Genomic DNA, 26,747 nt, shown 5'->3' with positions numbered 1-26,747 from the left:
GCAGGGACCAACTGTTCTTGTTCGTATTGTTCAGTTCCCTATCCCTGCAATCATGGAGCCTGGCTGCGGCGTCTCTACTCTCCTCCACCCTCTGTGTTACGTTTCAGAGTCAGCACACCAAGCTCCTCTGGTGTTGCTAACATCTGAAGTTGCAGGTTATGTTGTTCAGGGAACTACCACAGAACTGATTCTTTATGTGTCTACCGCATTCCACCCTGGAGGTTCACCTTCCCTTGCAGGGGCAGTGTGGGGGTGGGGTATCATATTGATAAGTCACCTCCAGCAATCATTCCACACCAACCTTAACTACTCTGTGACTCTATAATCTGCTATTTAATCTGCTTATTGCATGTGTGAACACCTCTAGCCTTAAACTTTTGTTAATGCAAAACAATGACGCTGGCTGAATGCCAGATGACCACCAAAGCTGTTCTATCACTCCTCCTCCTCAGGTGGATAGGGGAGAGAAAATATAACAAAAGGCCTGTGGGTTGAGATAAGGACAGGAGACATCACTCAACAATTACCATCATGGGCAAAACAGACTCAGCTTGGGGAAAATTAATTTATTACCAATCAACCAGAGTAGGGTAATGAGAAATAAAACCAAATCTCAAAACACCTTCCCTTCTTCCTGGGCACAACTTCACTCCCGGATTCTCTACTTACTCCCCCAGTGGTGCAGGGGGACAGGGAGTGGGGTTTATGGTCAGTTCATCACACAGCTCTTTCTGCTGCCTCATCCTCCTCAGGGGCAGGACTCCTCACACTCTTCCCCTGCTTCAGTGTGGGCTCCCTCCCACAGGAGACAGTCCTGCACAAACTTCTCCAATGTGGTTCCTTCCCACAGGCTGCAGTTCTTCACGAACTGCTCCAGCGTGGGTCCTTTCAGTGGGGTGCAGTCCTTCAGGAGCACACTGCTCCAGCGTGGGTCCCCCCAGGGTCAAAAGTCCTGCCAGAAAACCTGCTCCAACACGGACTCCTCTCTCCACAGATCCGCAGGTCCTGCCAGGAGCCTGCTCCAGTGTGGGCTTCCCATAGGGTCACAGCTTCCTTCAGGCACCTGCCTGCTCTGGTGTGGGGTCCTCCACAGGCTGCAGGTGGATATCTGTTCCACTGCAGACCTCCATGGGCTACAGGCAGACAGCCTTCCTCACCACAGTCCTCACCACGGGCTGCAAGGGAATCTCTGTCTGCTCTGGTGCCTGAAGCACCTCCTCCCCCTCCTTCTTCACTGACCTGGGTGTCTGCAGGGCTGTTTCTCTTACATGTTATCACTTCTCTCTCTCTGGCTGCTGTTTTCTGTCTGTCTGGCAACTTGTTTTTCCTTCTTAAAAACGCTATCACAGAGGTGTTACCACTATTGCTGATGGGCTCGGCCTTGGCCAGGTCTGTCTTAGAGCCGGCTGGTATTGGCTCTGTCAGACACAGCGGAAGCTTCCAGCAGCTTCTTGCAGAAGCTGCCCCTGTAACCCCCCACCCCCACCCTGCCCCTACCAAAACCTTGCCACACAAAGCCAATACACCCCAACACAAACCTGTTCACATTCTGGCTTCTGAAATATCTTAGTTTTGTTGGAAAGTTTCCTTCATACAATGTTGAGGGTTAAGAGTGCCCTCATAAACTGAAGAAAGTTTGTAAGGATTTGACTTGGAATTTGCGTTAAAAGCTCTTTGGCTTGAAGCAAAGTACTGTTTAGGAATATAAAGTGGTGAGTATGTTTATTTGTAGTGATAGATTGTGCTAAGTTTGTCTACCACAAATTCTTGACTGGAAGATTACTGATGCAGTTATATACAGCATTGCCGAAAGCTTCCAGTTTAGAAGCAGCTTTTGTTTCGTGTATTGCAATGATTCAAGCTAAATATATATCAGATCAGTTGATGCTTGTGACCTTTTAGTTTTTCTTGACTGTTTCTTAAAGCCACCAAAATAGCTACAAGTAGTTATACTATCAGGGCTGTCATGTCATTCTCAAATTTCACATCTTAAAACCCCTACAACTTCATGAATTTAAACTCCTGAAATGGTTCGCCTCTTGCCTGGATCTACAGTGCTATACTCTTCAGCCCTTATTCTTTCCACTAATGGCAGTCATGGAGGCAAAGGGCAGAAAGAAATGAGGTAGGGGGCGGGGGAGAAGGAGAATAGCTGCCCTCCTAGTTATCTTCGCCCCCCCCCCCCCCCACTGCATCCCCATATTGCTAATGTGTTCTCAAGCCCATGCTTCTGTAGAGGCAAGTATCAAACTCGGTGTTTAATTTCTGATGTCATTCTGCAGTAAGATTACAGCTGCATTCTTCCAGCTCTTCTGCTTTCCCAGAAGCAGAATACAAGTTAATATGTTCCTCTGTACTTTACCTATTACAGTAGCCCATCATGGAAGACAGTGGTTCTATTCCCCATCACTAGAAACGTGAACTGAATTAAGTATTTATTGAGTATCTCTAAGCCAGGAAACTGCTACTGTAAAAACACCAAGTGGTGGTCAAATCCATACCACATTAGCAAAACATTAAAATTGAATCACTTTATTTGGACAGTATTCAGCTGAGCAAACATAATAAATATAGAATCCCAAGCAGTCATTTCTGGCATGTTTAAGTTCCTCACCAGCTTGTGGGATCAATGTTCTTGAATGGTTGAAGGTTCCAGAGATCTTGCAAACTTGTTGAAATGCCACTGGTTTTGCAGGAGCCCATGTCCAACGCTTAGTATCAAACACAACTTAAACAAGTAGAACTGCGTTAATACAGCCATCATTTTCTGGATTGTTTGTTACTTGTGCATATTTCCCTAAAGAGAAAATGAAATTAAATGTCTCAAAGTAGTTCATACCATCAGAATTTTCTATGTTTGCAAGTTCAATCCACAAGTCTCTTAAAAAGTGGAGGAAATTCCCCTTCCAAAACTGAAATGTATTTTGAAAGCTAAATCTACCTTCTGCTGAGCTGCAAACTTAGGTTCTCAAAATATTTTATTCAGGCTGGTTTTTATAAATGGATCATTTGGAGTTCTGGGTAGATTTAAAAATAATTCATAGGTTCTGCTATAGTCTAAGTCAACATCTCTGTTAAAAGTCATCCTGTTCCTATGAAGATACCTCTACACAGAACTTCCACTGACAACATAATTGTTCATAGTTCAGATGGTTAGGTCTCTATAGGACTGCTTAATGTGAGACATAGGCAAGCCAGTAGTCTTTGTTCTGAGCTTCACCTAATTTGATTTTGAAAGTGTGAATGGAAAGCCTAAGATTAAAACTTAAAACTTGTAATTTTAGAGCTGCCTAGCTTCTGCTACGGCCCAAACCTAACATTTAACAGTGAATCAGTTATGACAATTTACAGGAAGAGGTCTCAACAATACATCAGGCAATAAAGATTTAAAACTCTTTAAAGTAGTTCTGCAGTATAGCTAGTTTAACTACTTACCCCAGATAACTTTTCCCCCTTGTGTCACGAGGCCAAGCTCACTCACGTTCACCTCAATGACGGTACCCTTGGTAATTACACCCAGCGTTGTATACAAAGGAGAAGAAGGATTCTTTTTTACACCAAGGATAGGTAGGCAAAAAGTAGCTTTAAGTTCAGGATGTGTCACATGTGCCTTCTTGAAACGTAAGCCCTGTTGCATAAGGAGTGTTAGAACAAGTTAATACTTGCTTTAAGCCCTCACGACTAATCTAGGTTAACACTTTTAGCATTATGTCCTCAGCTTTTTATGTTTTGAGACCAGGAAGAATGAAACAACCTGGAATACAGAATGCTATCTGCCTACTATAGAATGCCAGATTTGTTTAAAAACCTGATGAATGACAGGATAAAGCTTTCCATGTGTATCTTCAGGATGCCAATTTTTAATAGTAGTACAAGAGGGATACGTGCTACCTCAGATGGCTTCTGTTCCATGAAGAAATGAAGCATTTATGGTGACACATTTAACAGTGCTACTGGGTTTTAGGGACTATAAATTTTTCCTTTATTCTTGTAAAACTGAAAAACCTTTCACATATTGTAAAATATTAAACACACATCTCTTATAGCAGTTTCTATTTTGCAACCTGTGCTTCATAAAGGGTACTTTACCATGAAGTACCATGAACTTCAGTAAAAATCTATCCAAGGCTTCCGTGTAAGACGACTGTCAAAATAGTAATGAGGTATGATCCAACAGGTACCCTGCCTAGTGATTCTGCTGATTCCTGTGAGGAAACAGGAACAGGTATTTATAGAAAAACTATGCTGTCTTAGCGAGTTTAATTGTTCCTCCTGTGTGCTGCTAGAGCCCAGGCACTGTTTCTGCAGCTGTGTAAGAAAAGGTCAGGCTGGAGGCACAGCATTTCCCTTGCTTATGGTCATGACTATGCTTCAAGCTTACTTAACAAGCCAGAAGGAGGGAGTTCTGGAGTCCTAGAACAGAGCTGGCTTCTGCAGCTGACAGAATCACAGTAGTTTGAAAAAGAAGCCTCCAACTTTAAAAGCTATTCAAAGTGCCTTTGCTGAAGACCTTCCCATGCTAATTTGACAGCTCAGAACTTTAAGTTACTGGCATCATCTGAGTTATGGGAGTAAGAGCAGAGATTTCAACAGAAACTGTGACCGCAGGGGCATCTCTCCACCCTCAGGCTATTCTATGTTTAGATTTCTGCGAGAAAGCCAAGAGGAATGTTCTACATCGGTAGTAATCAAATGCATTATCACAGAAGAAAGTTTCCTTGCCACAGGAACTGAAAGCAGTAAGTCAAAAGAATTATTACTTAAAGGTTCTTTAAGGCTCAAGAACATTACCATTGGTCGAATGAAGCGTTCATATTTAGGAGGCTTCCTAGTAAAGCCGTCTCCAACAAAACAAACTTTGGTAACCATTCTTTTCCAGGCCTTCTTCTTTCTCTTTCCTGTACGAATTACTTTTAAAACTTCTGTTTCTCCTTGTGCACGGACCTTTGGCACAGGAACCTCCCATTTCCCCTGGAAGGGGGGAAAAAAAAAGTCAATAGTTATAAGTGCTACATTGCTAAATGAAAGGGGAGACAACCAAAGCATAAGATAAGATTTCCCTAAAGAGTAGTGATATGCCATACTTTTTATACAACTCATAGCTACTTTTTTTAATTAGCATTTGAAGTTACTAAAATCAAGATATTCCATATGCTTACTTTGTCCTAGATTGCTCAGTTACTCAAGGTTTCAGATTTTGTACGATATCAGTGTGTAGACTTTGCTTGTAGGCTGTAAGTCACCTGAGCATCAGCAACACAAACGGGTCATTGTCACAAGTAACAGTAAGTATCTGAATTTTAATACAGTTACTTACAGCTTTTTCTTTTCTTTTCTGCTTGATCATGTTAGAGAGAACCTTAGCCCGGGACTGGCCCTCTCTGTCGAGCAGGTATGCTGGTACAGCTCCCTTAGGTGTTTTTTCATCATTCTTTTTCTTGGTATTTCTCTTTTCATGCATCTTAATGCTGCAAGGAAAGAAAACCAGTATTAAGAGTAGAAAAAAGCTCATTTTTACATATATCCTTTAACTTAGCTTGTGCCTGCTCAAAATTTTCTTTTAAGAGATATTTGTAAAAAAGTACATATTTATATTTAAGGAATAATCCTAAATAATTTTCAAAGGAAGCTAGTAACTTTGCTTAATGTAACAACTGACAGACTGCATGGTGCATAAAAACTTGTCAATTCCTGTCAAGTCAGGAACACAAGACATGCATCTTATTAATGAATTTCCGAATGACTTGACACAAGCCGCCAAGCACTTTGAGAGAGAGTAGCCTTCTTCTCTGACAAAAAAATAACATACTACTACTCTTCTGAGATTTAACGTCAATGCTTACAAATGTGAGGAATGCGTGTGTGTGTGTGTGTAAAAGGGGTTGTGTTCTGTTAATTTTGAGGCCGTCTGGAGGGCGGGGGGGAAGGCCCACAGCCTAGTTAACAAGCCCAATACCTTTACAAGTAGCAGAGGAAAAGAACTGTCTACGCTTGGAAAAGAACAAAAACAACATGGAGAACAGATACTACGTTCGCTAGCCATAAAGAATATTGTTAACAGCTTTGACTTCAATTTCTGAACAACAGAGAGACTTTTCAGAAAAAGGCTTCTGTTTACCTATGCTCGATATTTTAATTTACCCTGGAAGACAAGCCTCGCGTTCTGCTCAAGCGCTCCGTATGTTACTGTACTTTTTCTATTAACGGTGTTAAAAAAATGCCCGCTGCCTGTTGCTACGCTAATACAGCAGTTGATGTAAAAGCCCTAAGAGCATGCAGTCGCATGTATTCCTGTCGCAGTGACATCGTCGCTGCTGCGGCTAACCAGCTCTTCTCTTAAGGAATCCCCTCAGGAGCGGAACTGTTCACAGCCAGCGAGGAGAGCCTCCACTGTGGCAAAACCCACGTTCCCCTACGCCCTGAGCGCCCCTCAAAAGCACACGCGTGACCGACCCCCGCGGTAAGCAGTCCCTTCCAGCGCCACGGACGTCGCATCCCGTCCTCCAAACGTCAGGATGACTGGGCGGGTACTCACGTCTTCTTCATCTGTATCTTCTCGGCGTGCCGCTGCTTGTGGTAGAGCTTGGCCTTCAGCCCGATCATCTTCTTCGCCTTCCGCGACCGCTCGTGAGCCTCGCGGCCCTCCTTCTTCCTCCTCCTCTCGTGGTAGTCCAGGCGGTACCCATAGCGCTTGCGGTGCAGCTCGATGTACTCGTTCTGCGGCTGCGGGGCACAAGGCAGCGCCGTCAGCGGGCACCGGCGGCCGAGGACCGGCGCCGGCGCTGCCCCCTCACCCGCGCCACGCGGCGGGCGCCCGAGCGGCAGGCCGCGGCCCGGCGGCGGCACCCTCCGTGCGGGCCGCCGGGGCCCGCTCCTGCCGCTTCACCGCTGCACCCCTTCCTGCACCCCTCCCCCGCCCCGTCGCCGCCGTCCCGCCCGGCCGCCCCGGCTCCCACCATGGCGGCGGCCCCCGCGGTCTCTCCCCGCGCTCCGCCGAGCTCCTCCGCCCTGCGGCCGCCTCGGCAGCGAAAAGGGCGGGCCGGCAGAGAAAGGGCCCCGGCTGGAAACGCTTCCCCCCCCACCAACGCCCCCTCCCCCCCCCACCAACGCCCCCTCCCCCCCCCGGCGGCGCTTTGGTTCCTGCCGGCGGAGAGGTGGCAGGTCCGCGTCCCTCGGAGAGCTGCGCGCCCGACTTGGCGGGGCCGGGAAGGGGACACGGAGCGGGGTGAGGCCGGAGCAGCGCCTGTTGCCGCCTGGGTCTGTCGGGTCGGAACCCGGGGCCGTGAGGTGATGGGGCCGGCGGGGAGAGGAAGCGTGAGCGCGCCTTCCGGCGGTATGGCGGCTGTCCCGGCCGGGGCCGGCCCGCAAGCCCAGGCTTGGCCTTGTTAGAGCTCTGCCTCTGGAGAGAGACGGGGTAAGGCGGGGGCCGGCGGCGTAGCGTGCCAGCGGAGTGTAACACGGCGGGGAGGGCGGCGGCGGTGTGGGGAGCGGCCGCCTGGGCCCGGCCGGGCGGCTTGTGAGGGGACGGCCTGAGGGCACCGCTGCCGTCCTGCTCCGCAGAGGGCAGCGGCGGCTCTAGGAGACGGGCCTGCGGCTCCTGAGACGAGGGGGTGGGAGCGGGCCGGCAGGCAAGCCTCCTTCCCTTCACGGGGAAACCCTACACCGAAGCGCCGAGTCGCCGGAGCGGGATAGCGCTGTCTCCTTAAATAAGCAGCAGCCAGCTAGGAATGCTTCTGGAGCCTCTGCCCTTGGGCTTTGTGTCGCAGTGGTTTTGGTGATGCTGAACTACTCGTCGTGTTTAATGCATGCTGTTATTTCTGTCCCAAATACATGCTCTTCCTGCGCCCTTTCCTCCTTCAAAGTCAGAAGAGCTATTTGTGCTTCACTGGTCAGTAATCGGCACTCTCGAGCTTACCTGAGCCTGAGTGTGAGCTCTGATGTTAATTTTTCTGCTTTGCGATTTGCAAATTTCTTTGAGAAATCTATTTAGTGTTTGCGGGCATGCAGTTATGCTGCACTTCTAAGGCTTAATAGCATTACTTTTACAGATCTGACACCGATTTAACCTGCAAAGCAGTAACCTGGAAAATCGTATCTTGACCCAACTTGAAAAACAGTTAAGTTTCATGATTGATTTGCACGCGAGTAATATCGTTACCCATTTCCTGTCATAAATGTTTGGTTTACTTATCTTGGCAGGGAACAGCTTTAGAGATGGGAGCTACAATGTTGAGAATTACGAGGAAATTTTCAGTGAACGCACTGAAGTCATTGAGTTTGTGCAATGAGGTAAACTTCTTCCCAAATTTTGATACTTCCTCTGTGAGCAAAAGAAATACTCCGGTTACTCTAGTAAACCTTTTTTTTTTTTTTTTTTTTTTTTTTTTTTTGTCTTTCTTTTAAAAAATGGTATCCAAACGGGACACGTAATTTCATGTTGGAATTGGACTTCACAAGTCAGAATGTGGAAGTTGAATTTGTAGTTTTTCTGTAAACTTTTTTAGTTATCAGTGATTTTGATTACCTAGGACTTGTCATTGTTAAATTTATATTATTTACACAAACAATCAGAAGTATTTAAAATACTGTGGCTACAGCCAACATATTTTGATGCTATCGTGAATTTTTACTGGACTTCCCAAATAATATTGGGACTGGACTTGATTTAAACCTCAGTGCTACCATCTTCATGCTTCTGCTTCCACATAGCTGGTGTTTTGAGCTTATATCAATACCTAACAACAGTATCGGTTCCTCTAGATATTTTTTTAGTTTAGTTTTCTAGAACTGGCAAAAATGTAGCTACAAAGTAATTGCTTATAATGATGAATATTCCATATGAGGTGGGTTTTTTTTTCCTTTTTAGCATGTGTATTTCAGGAAGACAAAAATGAGAGTCTTAAGTGTGACAGAGCAAAACTGCAGTCTAAGAAACTACAGTTCTCCACCAGGTATAAGATTAAATTATTTTCTTAGTAGTAAGGTTTACTCTAAAAATGAGTAAGAATGCTTTCTAAGTTGTGTTTTATTGTATACTTTTGTCATTATTTATAGAATTTGGTGTATGAAGCGCACAGAGCTTTAACAGAGCAGTTAAAAGGTTCAAGGACTGAAAAGAAGTGTTTTGTATTGCTGCTCTTTTCTCAGTAAATGTATTGTATAAAGCCTTTAGAAAATAAGGAAAAGGAAAGTTACAGATGTATAAGGAGTCGGATCAGTTGTGAAGTGTGTTGGAACCTCTGTCCAGTTGCCTGAAGTATTAACTGGTTATCAAGTAACTGATGATAGCCAGCATGTTGGACAAGGGGGGAAAGACAGGAATCTGATTAAATAGAAGTTTTAAGTTATCATTAGTTTATTTTCTTTGCAGACTCAGGATAAAAGAGAGTAAAAAGAATAAGATGCATAGAAAACAAAATTTCAGTTAAAGGCAATTTTTGCTGGTTTTTTGAGTAGCTACATTGAGACTGAATGGAAATCAACTGATATAACGTAGTGTTGGGAGTCAGGGATGCTTTTTCTACATCAGGATGGAGACGGGGAAAAAATATTGGTAACGGGTGTGTAACCAACTTCTTTTAAAAAAGAAAAAAATTGTTAATAGATTCATCACTGTGTATCTTTGCAAAAGTCTTTTACCTGCAGTCATCTACGTGAGAAGACGACTTACTCTTAATTGCTAATGTCAGCACAGTCTCTGTTGCTACGTATTACTGTTTCTATGTAGTTGTCTATGCAATGTCCTTGCTGTCTACTGTATTTATCCCCGTTTTTTCTATGCTGAATACTTGAGTTTGTCACATGAAAGCACAGCTTTATTCCATACACAAGAAGATACCGTGACTTAGACAAGCAAGAGATCTCAAATTTACCAATGTGTTATTTCGTGGGTTATTTTAGAAACTGGAGGGAAAAAGGCAGTGTTGGCTGGAGTTTTTATCTGGGGGAGGAGAGGGGTGGTCATCTGGGTCTTGGTGAATTTCCAGCCTGCTCCCTTGCTTCTCCTAAGATCAGTCTTCTCATCAGGATGTTAACCTATAAGATGTCTCTTTAATGTCTCTCTGGTAAGAGGGATGATCTGTAGATGGTGAAGGAATGTTAATTTAAATATTGTTGAATTCTGTTTGGCCTATGAAAAATAAACTAAAGTACTAGGAAAGTGAGTTCCTGAAACACAACTTAAATAGCTTGAGTAACTGAATTATGGATTAGTATTATAAAAATTTGGCTTGGTAGCTTATTTTCCAACTAGATAGGGTGTGAGAGAGGAAATATCTTTCAAGAAGATACGTGTTTAAAACTCCTCAGTCCCATGTTTTCTTAACCTAGGTTAGTTTATGTTTTCTTAACCTAGGTTAGTTTATGTTTTCTCCCTGAGAATTATGCTGTCTAGCTTCAGCATTTAAAGGAGAAATGACTTTTGAAATTTGTTATCTAATAGCCAGTTCAGATGAATGTCAGCGTTACAGTTGTCTTGAACTGTGGCATGTTTTGTTATTGCTTCTGCAAAGTAAGATTTTACTGTGCTGATGATACTTTTCTGTGTTGACTTTTTCCTATTGTTTCTAAATTACAGCTGTTTTGAAGAGTTTCTCTTTTTTGAGAGAGAGATTTACTGAAAATTAAGTGCATATCTTTAGAAATTTGAAGTGGTGGAGATTACAGATTGTCATGGGTTGTGGCTCTGAATCTTTTTTTTTAATAAGTTTTTTTAGGAGTTTTCTTAAATATATTTAATTTTGTTAAAATCCGTCATTTCTACATTGGGATCAGTCTTAAAAATTGTTGTTTTGTTTTGTTTGTCTCCAGGGGATGTTAAGTCTCTGCGTTCTGTCATTAATCCTCATATATCCAGGTATGTCATGCTAGCTTATTTTTCAGATGCAACTGGCAGTCAGAGCAATTGATGTGATAAAAAGTCATGGGTTGTTGCTATGCCCATCACATGCATAGTTCGTGTGCATGTTATAAATTAAAGTTAGTACCTTTACTTTACTTTTACCCTTCTGACATTTCAATATAGAATGGTTGTTGGTGTTGGAGAGGTCTTGGACTGTCTCTTGTTTACATCATCAGAACCAAAACTGGACACTTAGGGAAGCTCTGAATCCGTGGTAGTTGCTGGGAGCTGAACAAGGCAGAAGGGATGTCTTGGCAGCTAGACCACTGCTGTGGGCAGGGCTGTATACTTTGTGTTAGTGGGGGTACTCAGTGGTGTTAAGTGAGGGCCTTAGTAAGGAGGGCAAGGTAATTAGGGGCTCAGCTGCCGAAGAAATGGCTTCAGGGTAAAGTTCCCTTGGAAGACTACTTCTGTGCTGAGGGCAAATTCAGCTAGCGTTAATGGTGAAATGGGAGCTGATTGCAAGCCTGTGATGTGCAGAGCTAGTGAAGCAGTTTTGGAAGCTACTGGCGAGGCACTTCAGAGTGGAAGACTTGGCTGACAAAATCAAGAAAACTTCATGGGAACTTGGATGTTATATTTGGGGCATAAAGGGTATATATGCAATGGATTGTTTCAGGCACCAGGAGTTTAGGGATTGGGGTGGACGAGAGGGTGGACGGGCTGCTCCTGTCTGTGGGGAGGGCAGATGGGTGAGGATGAGGCCAAGAAGTGGCCTTCCCCTGAAGTGAAGCACGGAAACCTGTTCCAAAACTCTTGAGTACTACTGATCTGAAGAAAATCCACCATTTCAATACTAACGTACTTCAGTACCAGAATGTACGCTGTATCAGATATGCAACAGAGGAAAAATGTTGTTCATCTACTGTGCTATTCTCAGTGAATATTAATTGTTTATACAAGTAACAATATCACTGAATAAAAAAAAATGACCGCAGTAAAAGCAATGTTTTCACATTATGCAGAATCCGAAACATTGGCATTATGGCCCACATTGATGCAGGGAAGACTACGACAACGGAGAGAATGCTGTATTATTCTGGATACATAAGAACACTTGGAGGTTAGAAATACTTTTTGTATTTCAGTAGGTTTGAGAGATTTAATAGTGTACAGTAACGTGCAATGCATTTAGAGGTTGCTGGTGGAATACTTAGCATAGAAGCCAGTTGTTCCAAAGTTGTGCTGCAGTATAATGAAATTTTAATGCACATTCCATTATGTTCTAAGGCAGTTGTATTTTGAGTAATCATAGGTTCATATTTTTCTTTTACTTTTAGTGCATTGATTTGCTTAACACTTAATTAGAGGTTCTCCTTGTTTTACTTGTTGCTCATTGGCTGTTTGGTAAAGCTGTTTCTTCAGTTCTCTTTTGACCTGTGAAGAAACCAGATTAACAAAAAGTAACTCTTTCTTTTGAAAACCACAGGAAGAATTCCTTGCATCAACAACTCTCATAGAATTCTTCAAGATTGAAAGGGTCACAGCAGCCTCCATTTGTGCTACCTTTTGACCTTTTAAATTTAATTCCCTGTTCTCTACTGTGTACGGGAATGGTAGAATATGCTGGGCTTGTGGAGCAGTTGAACATGGCAGCCTGCTTGTTTAAAAACTTTGGTAGCCTTCTTCCCTTTTTATTAAAAATTAAAAAAAAAACCCATGCAAAACCCAACCTCTTAGTTATCTTTTTGGGGTTTTGTTGTTGGTTGGGTTTTTTTAACTTTAACTTAATTACCTTTTAATTACTGAATTTTAAAATGTCACATTCCATACAATGAATGCAGCAAGGTTTCTTAAAACTGTAGTTTGTTCGTGATTTTGGACTTTGCTTTAGTTTTCAAGTTTCTCATGGTGTTGCTAGGATTAAGAACATCAAAAAGGTTGTTGGAGTTGCTTGTCTTTGACTTACAGAGCATTTGTTCTCTGGAAAGGGAGCTTGGTTAAATTAGCCGACATTATCATTTTATGAAAAAGGCTAGTTTTCATAGCTTATACATATACAAAAGGGACAGTATTTCCAAATCTCTCTCAGCATCTGTATTCAAAGACAATTTCAGCTTTTGAATTATTTACCTACCCAACTGTAATCCTGCTTCTTATTCACAGATGTTGATGATGGGGACACAGTGACAGATTTTATGGTACAGGAGCGAGAACGTGGTATTACCATCCAGTCTGCTGCTGTTACATTTGACTGGAAGGACTACAGAATCAATCTGATTGACACCCCAGGTACTACACTTCAGCAGTACTCTCGTTATTAGGGGAGAGTAGATGAGGTGGAGTCTTGTAGAACCTAAGTCTTAGTTTTAAATACAATGTGCTATTTAATTGGCTTAATTGTGGCAGTAAAAAGGCCTATATTGACCTCTGTTCAGCTTTGCCTCATTATTGTTTGCTGGTGCCTAATCTAGCTTGTTTAAAGTGAGCTCACACATTTCCACACTAAATTGCTCTCAGTTCTGGGATTGCAATGTAACAATCTTATGTGTTTCAAGGACTGATGGTTTTATTTCTCTGCAAGTGAAGACAGGGTTGTTCTGACATTTAAAAAAAGAAAATTTGTAATGACCTGTTGATGTTGCCTGTTTGATTTATGATGGTATAAAAGGAAGATTGTTTTTTAGGTCATGTGGACTTTACAGTGGAAGTTGAGCGTTGCTTGAGAGTCCTGGATGGAGCTGTAGCGGTGTTTGACGCTGCAGCTGGTGTTGAGGTAAAAAGAATTGATAGATTATTTTTTTTTTTTCCTAACAACTTAAATCAGACTGAAATAATAATAATGATAGTACAGAGATGTTGCTCTGTATTATCTCTTTTGATGCTTTGATAAAAATTCAGCTTCAGGAAGCTGAGTATTTAATTTCAAGTGCTGTTAGTATACAGGAATTTCCATGGTAATAAGGGGCAAATAAGTGGGATTTCCATTGAAGGGGGGGGGGGGGGGCGGTGTTTTGTTGCTGTCCTTTACAAATGTTGATTGAGGTGAATGCTTATGGCTAGTGGAAAGAAATATCTGTTCATTTCTCATTTTCAGTTTTCATGTAGAAAATGAGTAATTTTCTCCCTCCCCGGTGGCCTATTTAACATGTCCTTTGGGCATAGTAAAGAAAAGGTGGAGGCAGGCTGGAGTTTGACTTTATAGCATGAGATGTTTGGGCAGTTCAATCCTGTAGAGAAGTTACACATTGTGAAATCACTGTTACATGGGACATACCTTTTTGATAGATGAGGGGTGAGAAAACTCTTGATCAGTGAAAGTCACATTATTTAACTTGCTATTGGAAAGCATTTAGGAGCCATCATATATGAACCTGAACTGAATAACAGCCCCTACCCCCAAAACCCAAACAATTAGATCTGCTTGTGGGTTTTTTTTCTGAAACTGTAGGAAATTCTTGCATTATTTCCATGTATTGGTAAGAGACTATTTCTGAATCTGAACTGATTGTCATATATACCTGTTCTAACTTTCAAATAAAAATGTGTATCATAAATGGCTCAGCATTACACAAATTACTAGCAAAACCACAGTAGTTTTTAGTGTTGTATGTGTAGCCACAGAAATGCTTGCCTGTGTGTGCTTAAGTATCTCGGCAATGAAGTCTTAAGTCTCTACATTACAGAGTTTTTTCCATATATATCCTGTGTAATGCTTAGTTTCTCTCCATGTTTCCTTGCCCGTATGCCTATGTGCCCTTAGTGAAGGACAGTGAATGACAACAGCTGGGAGAAGAGACAAAGTTGCTTTTGGAGTTCATCTGTACTGCTAGATAACAGGACTGTTGCAACACATTCAGCATAGTTCCTTTCTATACTCTGAACTCGGTCCCTCATTGGAATTCGGAAGTGTGTAGTTCAGCTATGGACACTAACGTTTCCGTTTTGTCTTTTGCTTTAGGCCCAAACTCTGACAGTGTGGAGACAAGCGGACAAACATCAGATACCACGAATTTGCTTTTTGAACAAGATGGACAAAAACAGGGCAAGGTATTTAGACAGTTATTTTAATCATTGCTAAAAACCTTTTAAGAGAATGTATCTAATCAAGTTAGTTTTTCCATTAAGCATAGAGCAAGCCAATTATGTTAATACTTACTATATACATCTTTGATTATGCAGATGCATATTTTTGTGTAATTTTAGGAGTAGTCAGTAAATAAGGAATGTTAAACCTATTTTACTATCATTAAGTTTTTTGTAACTTAGTATCTGTTGTTTTAATATAGTTTTACATATGCTGTTGAGAGTATCAAACAAAAGTTGAAGACAAAACCTTTGCTTTTACAGGTAAGCTTAGAAATTAAATGTTTATTTGCTTTCTTTTGAATGGAACTCCTTTCTTAATTTTTTGCAGCTGTCTAAAATCCCTACTTTATTTGCAGTTCCCCATTGGGGAAGCCAAGACCTTCAGAGGACTGGTTGATGTTGTGACTAAGGAACAAATAATTTGGAAACCTACTTCTGATTTGGATGATGGGAAAAATTTTGAGCAAAAGCTGCTGCGGGAGGCTGATGATTCCAACCTGTTCCAAGAAGTCCAGGATGCCAGAAATACCTTAATAGAACAAGTAAAGTTCTAAAGTAAATACATAATATATTTAAACCCATTATTTAGAACAGTAGAAAAAATAGGCTGAAAGAGACCTCTGGAGGTGTCTGGTCCAGTGACCTTCTCAAAGCAGGGCTAACTTCAGCATTAGATAAGGTTGCTCAGGCTTTGTTCAGTTGAGTTTTCAGGTCTCTAAGGCTGGTGATTACAGTCTGTTTAGGCAGCTTGTCACGGTGCTTGATCATCTTTGTAGTGAAACATCACTTCTTTTTGTCCAATGGGAATTTACAATGTTGCAACCTACAGAGACGCTGCTTGTCCTATCCTTGTGTACCTCTGAGGAGAGTCTAGCTATTTTTCCCTGAAGCGGGTCCACCACCACTACCATTTCAAGTAGTAGGAGACAGCATTTGCATCCTGCCTTAGTCTCTCCAAGTTAGGCAAACCCATGTCTCTGGGCCTCCAGCTGCACTCCAACCACCTTAGTCATTTTCCACTGGACTTCCCACAGTTGGTCAGTCTCTTTTGTGCTGGGGAACATAAAAGCAGACAGCATTTTAGATGCAGCTTCACAAGTGCAGGGTAGAGGGTACTAACCACTTGCCCTGATCCACTGGCTATGCTCTTGCTGATGCAGCCCAGCATGCAGTTAGCCTTTGTCACTGGAAGGGGATGCTGCTGACTCATGCTTGCTTGTCCAGCAGGGCCCTCTAGTTGACTTCTGCAGAGCTGTTTCCTAACTAGTTGATACCCACTCTGTATCAGCACATGTATTGGTTCTGTCCCAGGTGCAAGATTGTGCATTTTTCCTTACTGAACCAATTTCAAATTTTCTTCATTTCCTATCTATCTGTCAAAGATGCTTAATGGATATTGGAAGTGTTAATATGTGATGGCAAAACATGCTGAACAGAGAGTTGGACTCCCTGGCTGTACAGTGTGTGCATAAAATGGAAAATACTCCCTGCTTTATAAATAGGGAACTGAAGAAAGCAGATGCTAAATTTATCATTCAGTTGGCTAACATGGCATCTTACACTGTCTTAGATGCCAAAAGATACTTGGGACATTCACATAAGGCCTGGCAGATGTGATGACCCAGAACCTGCAGGATATCCATACCCTTCTGGAGTGGCAGCTAGAAGCTGGATAGGATGTTGCAAGGTGGTCAAAATGACACTAAAGACTGTGTTAGGGGTAGCTGAATTCCACCATAAATGTTGTTCCAGATCTGTCCAAAAAGTCTGTGGGAGAGATGAGAAAAGAACAGTATAAATATTTCTTTAACATAAATTGTCATACTGTGAAGCTAAGAAAGATAATAGAAACTTGGTCTAATTGATACCAGGTTTTGCACAGTTGACAGCTCAGAAGGGGTGAAGAATGGAAGAATTAATGAAAGTGAAAGAACAATTTGCCTGTTGAGCAGTGCGAACATTTGAAATAGTTTGTCCAAAGTGTTTTTCTTCTCTCCTCAGCTGGCATTTTAAGATCCCACATTATTTTGTGTAATTTATATAATTATATTGGAAGCGTTGGTTGTACTTGAAAGACTCCAAGTAAGTCTTCTCTGCAAGTAAAAAGTTGGATTTTTTTTACGTTCTATTTGCTTTTATACAACTTAAAAGTGTAGTAGTGATTACATTTGAATGCCTACTTTTGTAAGCAAAAATATGGGAGGTAAACAACTACGTTTATCTCAGTATTGATCTATTTTGCTGGAAGGGCTGCCCTCCATACAACTTTGAATAACATTGTGTGAGTGCATGAACACATGATGCTAGGCTTTCAGTTTCCTTTGAAACATCAGAATCTGAGAGATCTGTTTTATATTGCTCTGAGTTCAGTATAATGCATACACAGTCTGGTTTTCAAATTTCCAGGTTTTAAATGGGGATGTTCTTCCTTAGCCTCTTATCTTAAGAAAGGTGTTGTCAGATAGAAAACTTTGTAAGAACAGTTTTGGGTTTTTCCTCTGGTTTCTGGGCCCTTGCTGAAGAAGGAAAGGGTGGACCAGTACTTTCTATCCTATTAATAGTTCTTATCAGCAACACTGTAAAATTTAGTAGTTCTAATACCAGCCATCTTGCACACTTTTCTTTCACTTAATTAAATGAACGCTTTCCTTTATCTCTTATGTTTTAATTATTAGCTTGGTTAGACTTCTAATTGCTTATCGATGATTCATTTCAGTATTTGGTCAATTGCTGTCGTAGCCCCTAGAGGGGGGCAAAGTGCCTTCCTGCACTTAGGGTGTCCCGAGTCTATGACAGTGCAAGGTATATATGAGAGGAGGTTAAAGAGTAGTTAATTTGTCAAGCTAAGTGATACAGTTTAAAAAAAAAAAAAGAGTTCTTGGACCTCCAAGCCTTTGCCCTGAAGAAGGTCAAAATGCCCTGAAGGCTTGACTGTTTCTTTCAGCTGTGCGTATCTGTTGGCTCGCAAAAGTTACTTGGTGCTTGCTTCAGACATTGCCTTGTTTGCAGATCTGAAATACATTCAGTTATACCCTTCATGGCTGTCACTGTTCGGCTGCAGGCTTTTTCAGTTTCAGGGAGAAGTACAAGAATTCTGTCTCCCACTGATGTTCTGCCTGACAGCAACTTTATAAATTGATTTCTCCCCCCTCCTCCATCCTTTGTTGAAACCTTCATTTCCCTAATTTTCTTTGGCTTGAGTTATGAACTCTGATGTCTTTAAAGGCTTTGTTCCTGCTCTGTTTAGCTGTATGTCCTAAATAACTAAGATTCGTGACTTATCTGTGAAACTGCTATATGCCAAATAACAAAGAACTATTCTGTTGAAGGTTGCAGATCTGGATGATGAATTTGCTGAACTGGTTCTAGGAGAATATAGTGAAAATTTTGATTTAATACCAGCTGGCAAGGTAATTTTTACATTTCATTATTTATAAACAAGTATTTACTAGCTGTTATTCTGAAGGGCTAGGTTTTTCTTCCTTTGGCACATGCAGATTATGATTTTGCAGATGTGCATTTTTTATCAACAACAAAAAAATCACACCAGCTTTTGTAGTGAATTTAAGACAAAGTATATTCTAGCTTAGTGTGAATTTTACATGATAATGTACTAGCTATGATTCTCAGACATGGTAGGCACAATTTTACAAGTAGGGTACCTTTGTTCAGGAACGTTGTTTTTTTTTAAAGTTAGGCTGCTGTGAAAGAGTTTAGGGGAAGCTGAATGTTATTTCCAGGTAGAATCAGTACAGTTTGTTTCTGAGCTGCTGATTCTTACTAACAAAAGTAGCATCTCAACTGCTGTGGATTGGTTGAATCTTCAGACACTGCACATTTAAAGTGGTGAGGTACAACGTTCTGAATTAAAAGGGCTGTTAGAAGAAGAACAAGAACAGCTGCAGATCTGCATGAAATGTTTAGAACTCTTCAAAGCAGAGTCTTCTGTTTTAGCATCTGAACATGCGGGTTTATGGTTTGAAGCTCATTAAAAGCAGTGAAAGGGGTTTGGATGAGTAATGTTATATTTGCAAACATACTTCTTAACTTTGGGGGATTTGTTAGCAATAGCTGATAGCTGGAATGCAATTTAAGGCTAAACTGTAGTTCACATGTTAACAGACAATAATTATTTTTTGTAGTTACAGTCTGCTATCCGCAGAATCACACTAGCTCGGAAAGCGGTGCCTGTGCTCTGTGGCAGTGCACTGAAGAACAAAGGAGTGCAGCCATTGCTGGATGCTATTACTATGTACTTGCCTGCACCTAATGAGCGTTCGTATGAGTTCCTGTAAGTACAAGGAGCAAAGGAGGGTCAGGAAAAAGGAAAACTAAATAGGAAAGCATAAAAGGAGAAAATGAAAAACATCAACAAAACATTCGTATCTTTAAAAATGTTTATTGTTTTTAGGTGTTAAATAACAGTAAAGATGTGCAGACATAAAAATACACTTGAATACTGAACCTGCTTTGGTCAGTGCAACTGGAATTGTATGCATTTATCTGCAGTTGTCAGACTTGCAGCTTAGAGTTCTGAAGTCTGTTTTTAATCTCAGGATATTGCCATTTTACAAAATTGGGGTCTAGGGATCATCTTTAGTATTAGTTGAGTCACATGACATCTTACGTACCCTACTGGAGCTGAAACTGCTTAGGTTAATATTTTTTGGTATAAGTGATGATTTTTAAAAATCTGCCTCTATTAGTATTACAGTAAGAAACATATTGCTTCTTAAATGAGTGGAAATTTAGTTAAATGTGAGTTTGAGTGGATTAATCCTACAAGTGTGTTTTTTGTTGTGCTTTTTATTTTGTAGACAATGGTACAAGGATGACCTGTGTGCCCTAGCATTTAAAGTTCTCCATGATAAATGTCGTGGCCCACTAGTTTTCGTTCGCGTTTACTCAGGTTCACTGAAACCTCAATCAGCTGTATATAATATTAACAAAAGTTGCACGTGAGTAAGATAGATGTGTGGTTTAGTGTAGCACTGGAATGTCTGTTAAAGTCCTGAGTAATTCAAGAATTTCATTTTCAGGGAAAGGATGAGCCGGCTGCTCCTGCCTTTTGCTGATCAGCAAATTGAAATACCGTCACTAATGCCTGGCAACATTGCACTTACTGTTGGGTTAAAACAGGTAATGGAAAACACTGGTTCTGTAAGAGAGCTTGTTTCACTAATGTGCTTTCTTGACCTGGGAGATACAGTACTGATTACATGGAAAGGACTGAAAGCTGAAGGTGTATTTTAGTACGGTTCTGAGCTTGTATTTATACTGTAACTCATAAAATACAATGCAATGCCATGTAGGGACCTCCTGTGGGGAAGAAAAGTGATGTTCTAAATGTTACCTAAAAGCAACAGCTTAACTTAAGTTGAAGTAAGTTTGTTTCATGCTTGCTTCTTTCTATTAGTTTACTAATTCAATGTTTTGTTGTCTGAACCGGCTGCATAGGTCTCATTTGCAAGATTTTCTAAAATGTAACCAACTTTAGCAGGCATAAGCAAATTTTCATTTACCAATACTGTTCTTTGTGGCTTTATATCTTGAGTGGTAAGTTAGATTTAAAATGCAGTGAACTGGACAAAGAAATGTTAGTCTAAATTTAAGCACAATTTTTCCTCTTCCAGATCATTTTAGTTATTTCAAGAGAGAAATTAGAGTGATTGTCTATGAATAAGTAAATAAGTGGCATTTATCACAAGTAGTTTTGAGGAAGAGAAATGGTCAGGGTTTGTGGTTTTGGGTTTTTGGTGTTTGGTTTGTTTTCATGGTTTTTTTTCCCTATCCCCTCCTCTCCCCCTCCTGTGTCTTGTGGGTCACTGGGTGTTCATCTATAGAGTGCCACTGGAGATACCATAGTATCATCAAAGGCTTCAGCAGTAGCTGCAGCACGCCGAGCTGGAAGGGATGCTGGGGGAGAGAAGAGGTCTACCAGTGATGTAGAGAGCCTTCTGCTGGCAGGTGTTGAGATCCCTGACCCTGTCTTCTTCTGTACAATTGAACCTCCTTCAATGGCCAAACAACAAGGTACAGTGTAGCTACCTGAGAACATGATCAGATATTCTACAATTGAGATCTTTAAGCATAACCATATTCTCATATGTAAAGAACAATGCTCATCCCTAATCCATGCACACCTGGTTGCAGGAGTGAGTTGCACAAATTTATCAGTCCAGTGATCTAGTAAGGCCCCTTGTGGTGTTTTGCACAGATGATATATTTTAGATTATGGTTGTCAGTATCCTCTGCTATTACTACATCAAGCAGTACTAGTGCTTTTCTAGTTTTTGTGTCTAGAAAAGTAGTGGTTCTTCATTGTGAAAGAAGAGATGGAAGCACTTTCATTTCCTACTGCCATGCTTAATTTTGCTGCAGTCACGCTGGTGTGCTGTACATAGTATCCTGAGTACAAATAACCTTGAAACGTGGTAGGTTTTTTTTCAGTCAGCACTCACATTTTTACTCTATGTGTAAAGTCTTTGCTTACCAAGAGTTCTGTGTGTCTAGTTAAGGTTCACCCATGCAGTATGACCTGTAATCTTACTGCCTTTCCCTAGAATCTGTACCAGAGAACTTGGTTATTTGACTCTTTTTGGAAATAGGTACTTTAAACTCTGTATCTTCATTCCAACAAAGCTGAGCTTGGTTGGGGGTGAAGAGGAGGAAGGGTAAGTACCAGTGTAGTATGAAGGAATGGAGGAGCAAGGTAAAATGCAGATTTGGAGCAATATGTCTGCAGGCTGGCTGAGCCACTGGGTTGTAAGGATTTCCTGTTCTGGGGGAGTTTGGAAGTTTTGGTTTGTGGTTTTTTGGTTTTTTGTTTTTTTCCAACGACTGCAAGGGAGATAAATGCAATCTCAGCTGTGAGTTAATCATTCTGTAGCTGCTTTCCTGCAACTGCTTTCCTCAGTAGTTAATGGGGAATCAGAAAAAATTAATTTGCGTTTGAACTTTTTCATGTTCAACTCATTTTGAAATACTTAGGTAAATCATACAAGAGTTAGTTGAGAATTTGTTCTTACCTGTAAAAAGGGAGCAGTACTTTTTACCGATTTGATGAAGCACTTACAGTTTCTATTATGTCTTCATACAAGTACAAAGTACCACTCTGAAAATGGTATTTTTAATAATTAAATAAGCACTCTATAGCATGCAGTTAATTTGTTGGAGACAATCAGAAGTTGCAAGTTGCTTGTAATTTGAGCTTACTTTGCCAAAATCTGTGCTTCTCTAGGGTCCTTTTGATTCCTTCTGAGAGTAAGATTTGACTTTATGAGGAAAATAATGTTAGACTTTCTTAGCGATTCTCAAATTACTGAAGTCTCTTTAGATATAATATTTGGTATTTATGTACAGAATTGGATAATGCATTGAGCTGCCTTCAGCGTGAAGATCCAAGTTTAAAAGTGAAGCTAGATCCTGACACAGGACAAGTAAGATGAATCTTCTGTTGCTTACCTTATAACCAAGCTCTATTTTAGAATTGTCAGGACCACCCTTCCATTAGGTCATTTACGTATTGAGATTTTCTTGAATAAAAAGGACTCTCTAAATGTTCATATCATAGATGTACAAAGTTCTGTGCATCAAACTAAAATGGAGCCTTGTGCACTTGTGCTTTACAGAGTAGAGGAAGTCATCCTGTGCTCTGCATGTTTTTGACAGTTCTGTATTTTAAGTTTTAATTACATAGTCTTCAAGATAATGTAAGATGACTTTTTTATAGTCGTCACAGTGGAGGTAATTACCCCTCTGGTGTTTGTCAGATGACCTAAAGCAGTTTTCTCTCTAGGCTCCTTTGAATTTGAAATATTTCTAAGAGACTATTAAGAGCATGCAAGTCCTTGCTTAAGCAGTTTGTATTAAAATCTGAGTTCTGCGTGTTTTTCCTCTTCTCTCTTAACTCTTCTCCTACTAGACTATTCTTTGTGGCATGGGAGAACTACACATAGAGATCATTCATGACCGAATCAAACGTGAATATGGAATTGAGACTTATTTGGGACCTCTTCAAATAGCATACAGAGAAACCATCCTAAATGCTGCCCAATCTACAGGTAAAATGAGTGAATGGAAGGAACATCTTGTTTCTGGTTTTGCAACTTGATTTACTTTAAATGATCTAATGAGTTACTTTCAGATCAATTTTGGGTATTAGTTTTTTTTCCTACTGGTTGTTTCGCTTTTTTTTTCCCCCCTGCAGATACATTGGACAAAACAGTAGGAGATAAACGACACTTTGTAACTGCAGAACTAGAGGTGAGGCCCAGGTTAGGGGAGAGAGCAACGACAAAACCTGTCATTGAGTACGCTGCGAGTGTCATTGAAGCGCTACCCCAAGAACTCCAAGGAGCTATAGAAAATGGAATCACGAATTCATGCATTCAAGGTAAAAGAAGTGCTATGACAGCTGTACTGGCCTAACATTTCTGTAAGAAGCAATGTAGTATTTTTCCAGGAGGAAAAACTCCTTGGTAGCTTGAAAACTGGAAGATAGTACATATTAACATTAGATGCAAAGGAAAATTCTGAAATTTTCTTGACTACAAAAATTGCCAAACACTTCTTTTCCTATGCCAGGAATGGAAGTCAGCATGCCTTTGGTTTTAAGGCTGATTTCTTCTCAGTCACTCAACAGTGAGCTTGGGGTTCTTTTGGTTTGTTTTTTTTAGTCTGGTATAAGAGATAAGGCATTTACGTGATGACAACATGTAAACCACAGTGATGTGACAGAAGTGGTTTCAGAGGCCAACATGTACATACCACACTTCTGTTAGAGTTACTGATGGGTTTTTTGGGTTTTCAAATATGTTAAATCATGAAAGTATACAGTAATAAGCCTTACCTAATTGCAAAGTATAGGCTTTCTAAAGGACTAAAAGTGTCCTTTACGTTAATAATTTGTAACTGAAGAACTCTCCTTTACAGTAAAATTAACAGGCAGTGGATTAAATGAGAATTACCATAGAAGCAGCAGCATGAGGTGTTTTTCTCATGTTGCTTTGTTGAGTTGGAAAGCACCTCTCATCTCTGGCTGTGGAATGAGTCTTGACTGTGTGCTTTCTTCATACTCCTTGAAGACATTTCAGAACTGTGCTGTCTCCAGCCTAGAATTCATGCCATTAAGTGCTTTAAAAATACATGAATAAATAAATAGATCTGGCCCATGTTCTCTGTAGGAAAAAAAGCTGTGTGTTTTTTTTCTCGGATGTGTTTCAGGCCTCCTATCCATTCTAATACAGTTTTTGGTCTGGTTGAGTGTTCTGGGTTGGAAGGAGATAATCTACCTAGGACACTAGACATGGTTCATCCCTCATGGAATTGAGTTAACCCTGCAATTTTGGTGGTGGGTTAGTATCAGGCTTTGCTGTGATCACAGTGTGTTGAGGAGGAAAATACAGAAGCTATTCTGGCTCCTGGTTAAAAAAAAAAGTTCTGCTACATTTTCAGATGACGTCTTGTTTCAATAGCCAAGTTTTAGATACTATAATGTATTAAAAAATAACTTCATTTGGGGGAATGGTCATATGGATGAGCGCACTTGGGAACTTCTGGTTCTGAAAATTATCTGTGCTTTTGGTAAAGAGAGTAAGAAAGTATGAGTCTGAATTCCTTTGTCTCTTTTGGCAAAGCTAGGTAATGACAGAATCACAAAATGAGGAAGAAGACTAGTAGTCATGCCCTTCAGGGGGAGGAAGGGGAAGGAGGAAAGTGGGAAGCTCCAATTAATCCTGAAACTTTTTTGCATGTGTCTTAATATTCTGAAAAAAAGATACGCTTTTTTTTTTGCTTTTTTTTTTTTTTTGCTTTTTTCCTCTCCTTCCCTAGGACCCTTGCTTGGATTCCCAGTTCAGGATATAGATGTGACAGTGCAATCGCTGACAGTGCATCCTGACACCTCCCACACAATGATTTCAGCCTGTGTCTCCCGTTGCATGCAAAAGGTACAGTGAAACTGTAAGCTGCCGTAGAACATAGTAGCATGATATACTACTGGGAAAACACATGTGTATCGGCATCTCTTCTCTGACAGCGTAATACCCTTGCTGGGGACTTTATAGTTTTTGGAAGTAGAGAATTTGAGAAGCAGTGTTGGCTTGAGTTATGCAAGTACTTATGTCCATTTTCTGAGGAAAAAAAAAAGGGAGTCAACATAACTTTCATTATCTTCCATGCAGGCTTTGAAAAAAGCTGGTATACAAATACTGGAGCCCCTAATGAACATAGAAATCACAGTAAGTGAAGATCATCTCAGTGCAGCACTCGCTGACCTTGCACAGAGGAGAGGTACTATTCAGGAAATCCAGAGTCGTCAAGATAACAGAGTTGTGGTTGCTGCTGTTCCACTAGCAGAAACAATGGTATGCAATTAACTTATTAATCGTAAAATGCAAATCTGCTCTTTATATGCATAAAAATAATTGGGCTTCCGTTCACTTTTCTTGTTGTTATGGATGAGTAAGTTTGGAATGGATATTTTTTATTGTATTTAAATTACTGAAGGTCTGAAGCAAGTGCCCACAAATCTAGTAGTGTTTTTGTACCTGATTCAGATTGTTAAACCAGCATGTTTTCAACTGTAAATACTACTAAAACAGGTTTTAGAGAATAGTATTTTAAAAAGCGTACTAGGTTGACTCATGCATGCATTGCACTTTTAATACAGTAATATTTAAAAATTAACTTGCTAATATGTTCTAGTATACTTCTGACTCTCTCTCTCTCTCTCTCTGACCTAAGCAGCCTTCTGTGTTAACTTCTCTTCCTATATTCTAAACTGAGTGACATATGTTCTCCATTTTGCCCAGGGCTACTCCACAGTTTTGCGTACTCTAACGTCAGGCTCAGCAACCTTCACTTTGGAGCTTGCTAGTTACCAAGCCCTGAACAGTCAAGAGCAAAGTGCACTTCTTCAGAGAAGGATGGGGCTGGTGTGATTGCTTTACTCTGTAGAAAAGTAAAGGTATTTTCTATCCACCCTGTTAAATATCTTCAAGAGCCTGCTTAGGTACACCAGTACATTCTGGGACCAACTGGTTGTGGTAAATGATAAATTAGCAGCTGTATGAGCAGACTGTGCTTTTAAGTGTCCAAGGGAAGGTTCAAGAGACTGCGTTCTTCTGCCACAGCCTTGTAATTGCAAAGCAGCTGAACCAGAGATGCAACCACACTTTGCTGCTTTGCAAATTCTTATCTTACAGGTATCTGCAATGAGAAGCGATGCAAATCCTCTTCATAGAAATGAGTGCTATGTGCACCTAAATGTGCCATTAGGACCGCTTCTTACTTTAGTAAGTAAAGTTTGTGAAGTTCATGTCTATAAATGAAATTACAGTTTTGGCAGTCTTTATCTTGATTTGCTTTCAGCTGAATAAAAGAATAGGGTTAATAACTGTACAACCATAAGTATTACTTCCTGTATTGTTAGAAACCAATCTGAACCAGAGTTCAGAACTTGGTGTAACTGCTACCTGAGTTTGCTTTTTAGCAAATAAGTGGAATGGATACTTCTGCAAATTGAGTAACATGTGCAAAAAAAAATACAAGACATGCAGAGTTTGCCCCTCATAGCAACCCTACCTACCACCCTGGAGTATGTTGAGGGAGGAGGGGTTTTCTGAGTGATTTTAAGCTGTAATGGTTCTGATTTGCTATGTGTTACAAGTCAGTTCTGATTTGTAATTACCTGGTTACATAGAAAAGTGGCAAATTATAAGATACTCTGAAATAAAAAGAGAGTTTCCTCTTTATTTAAATAGTGTCTTATGTTTATTTCCCCTCAACTTTAGAATGTAAGGAAACTGGAATTGGT

The 26,747-nt window shown here is 40.7% G+C and overlaps 2 protein-coding genes across 8 annotated transcripts; one reads left to right on the top strand and one right to left on the bottom strand.

The window, feature by feature from the left end:
* Positions 1 to 2,516: 2,516 nt before the first annotated feature.
* Positions 2,517 to 7,051, bottom strand: NSA2 (NSA2 ribosome biogenesis factor). Its single transcript, XM_049795931.1, has 6 exons — positions 6,957 to 7,051; positions 6,536 to 6,723; positions 5,318 to 5,468; positions 4,792 to 4,971; positions 3,436 to 3,628; positions 2,517 to 2,797 (listed from the first exon to the last, which is right to left on the bottom strand). The coding sequence occupies exons 1-6, from the start codon at positions 6,957 to 6,959 to the stop codon at positions 2,730 to 2,732; spliced, it is 783 nt and encodes a 260-aa protein (XP_049651888.1). The 5' UTR covers positions 6,960 to 7,051; the 3' UTR covers positions 2,517 to 2,729.
* A 216-nt stretch (positions 7,052 to 7,267) lies between these two features.
* GFM2 (GTP dependent ribosome recycling factor mitochondrial 2) lies at positions 7,268 to 26,652 on the top strand. Of its 7 annotated transcripts, none has more exons than XM_049794670.1 (22): positions 7,338 to 7,414; positions 8,049 to 8,116; positions 8,200 to 8,289; positions 8,867 to 8,951; positions 10,810 to 10,855; positions 11,866 to 11,963; positions 13,007 to 13,132; positions 13,528 to 13,616; positions 14,802 to 14,890; positions 15,130 to 15,190; positions 15,286 to 15,471; positions 18,259 to 18,339; positions 19,072 to 19,220; positions 19,747 to 19,887; positions 19,969 to 20,068; positions 20,773 to 20,962; positions 22,292 to 22,368; positions 22,854 to 22,992; positions 23,139 to 23,324; positions 24,764 to 24,879; positions 25,114 to 25,296; positions 25,744 to 26,652. In XM_049794670.1, exons 3-22 carry the CDS (start codon positions 8,215 to 8,217, stop codon positions 25,870 to 25,872), a joined length of 2,346 nt encoding a protein of 781 aa, XP_049650627.1. In that variant the 5' UTR covers positions 7,338 to 7,414; positions 8,049 to 8,116; positions 8,200 to 8,214; the 3' UTR covers positions 25,873 to 26,652. The 7 variants fall into 7 exon arrangements, with proteins under 7 accessions (XP_049650631.1, XP_049650627.1, XP_049650626.1 ...); XM_049794669.1 differs by having other exon boundaries at positions 7,344 to 7,516; XM_049794674.1 differs by lacking the exons at positions 7,338 to 7,414; positions 8,049 to 8,116 and adding an exon at positions 7,268 to 7,287.
* The last annotated feature ends 95 nt before the right edge of the window (positions 26,653 to 26,747 follow it).

The sequence above is a fragment of the Accipiter gentilis genome, chromosome Z, assembly GCF_929443795.1.
Source record: "Accipiter gentilis chromosome Z, bAccGen1.1, whole genome shotgun sequence".
NCBI lineage: Eukaryota > Metazoa > Chordata > Aves > Accipitriformes > Accipitridae > Astur > Astur gentilis.
This window is presented reverse-complemented; position numbering and strand designations above follow the sequence as displayed.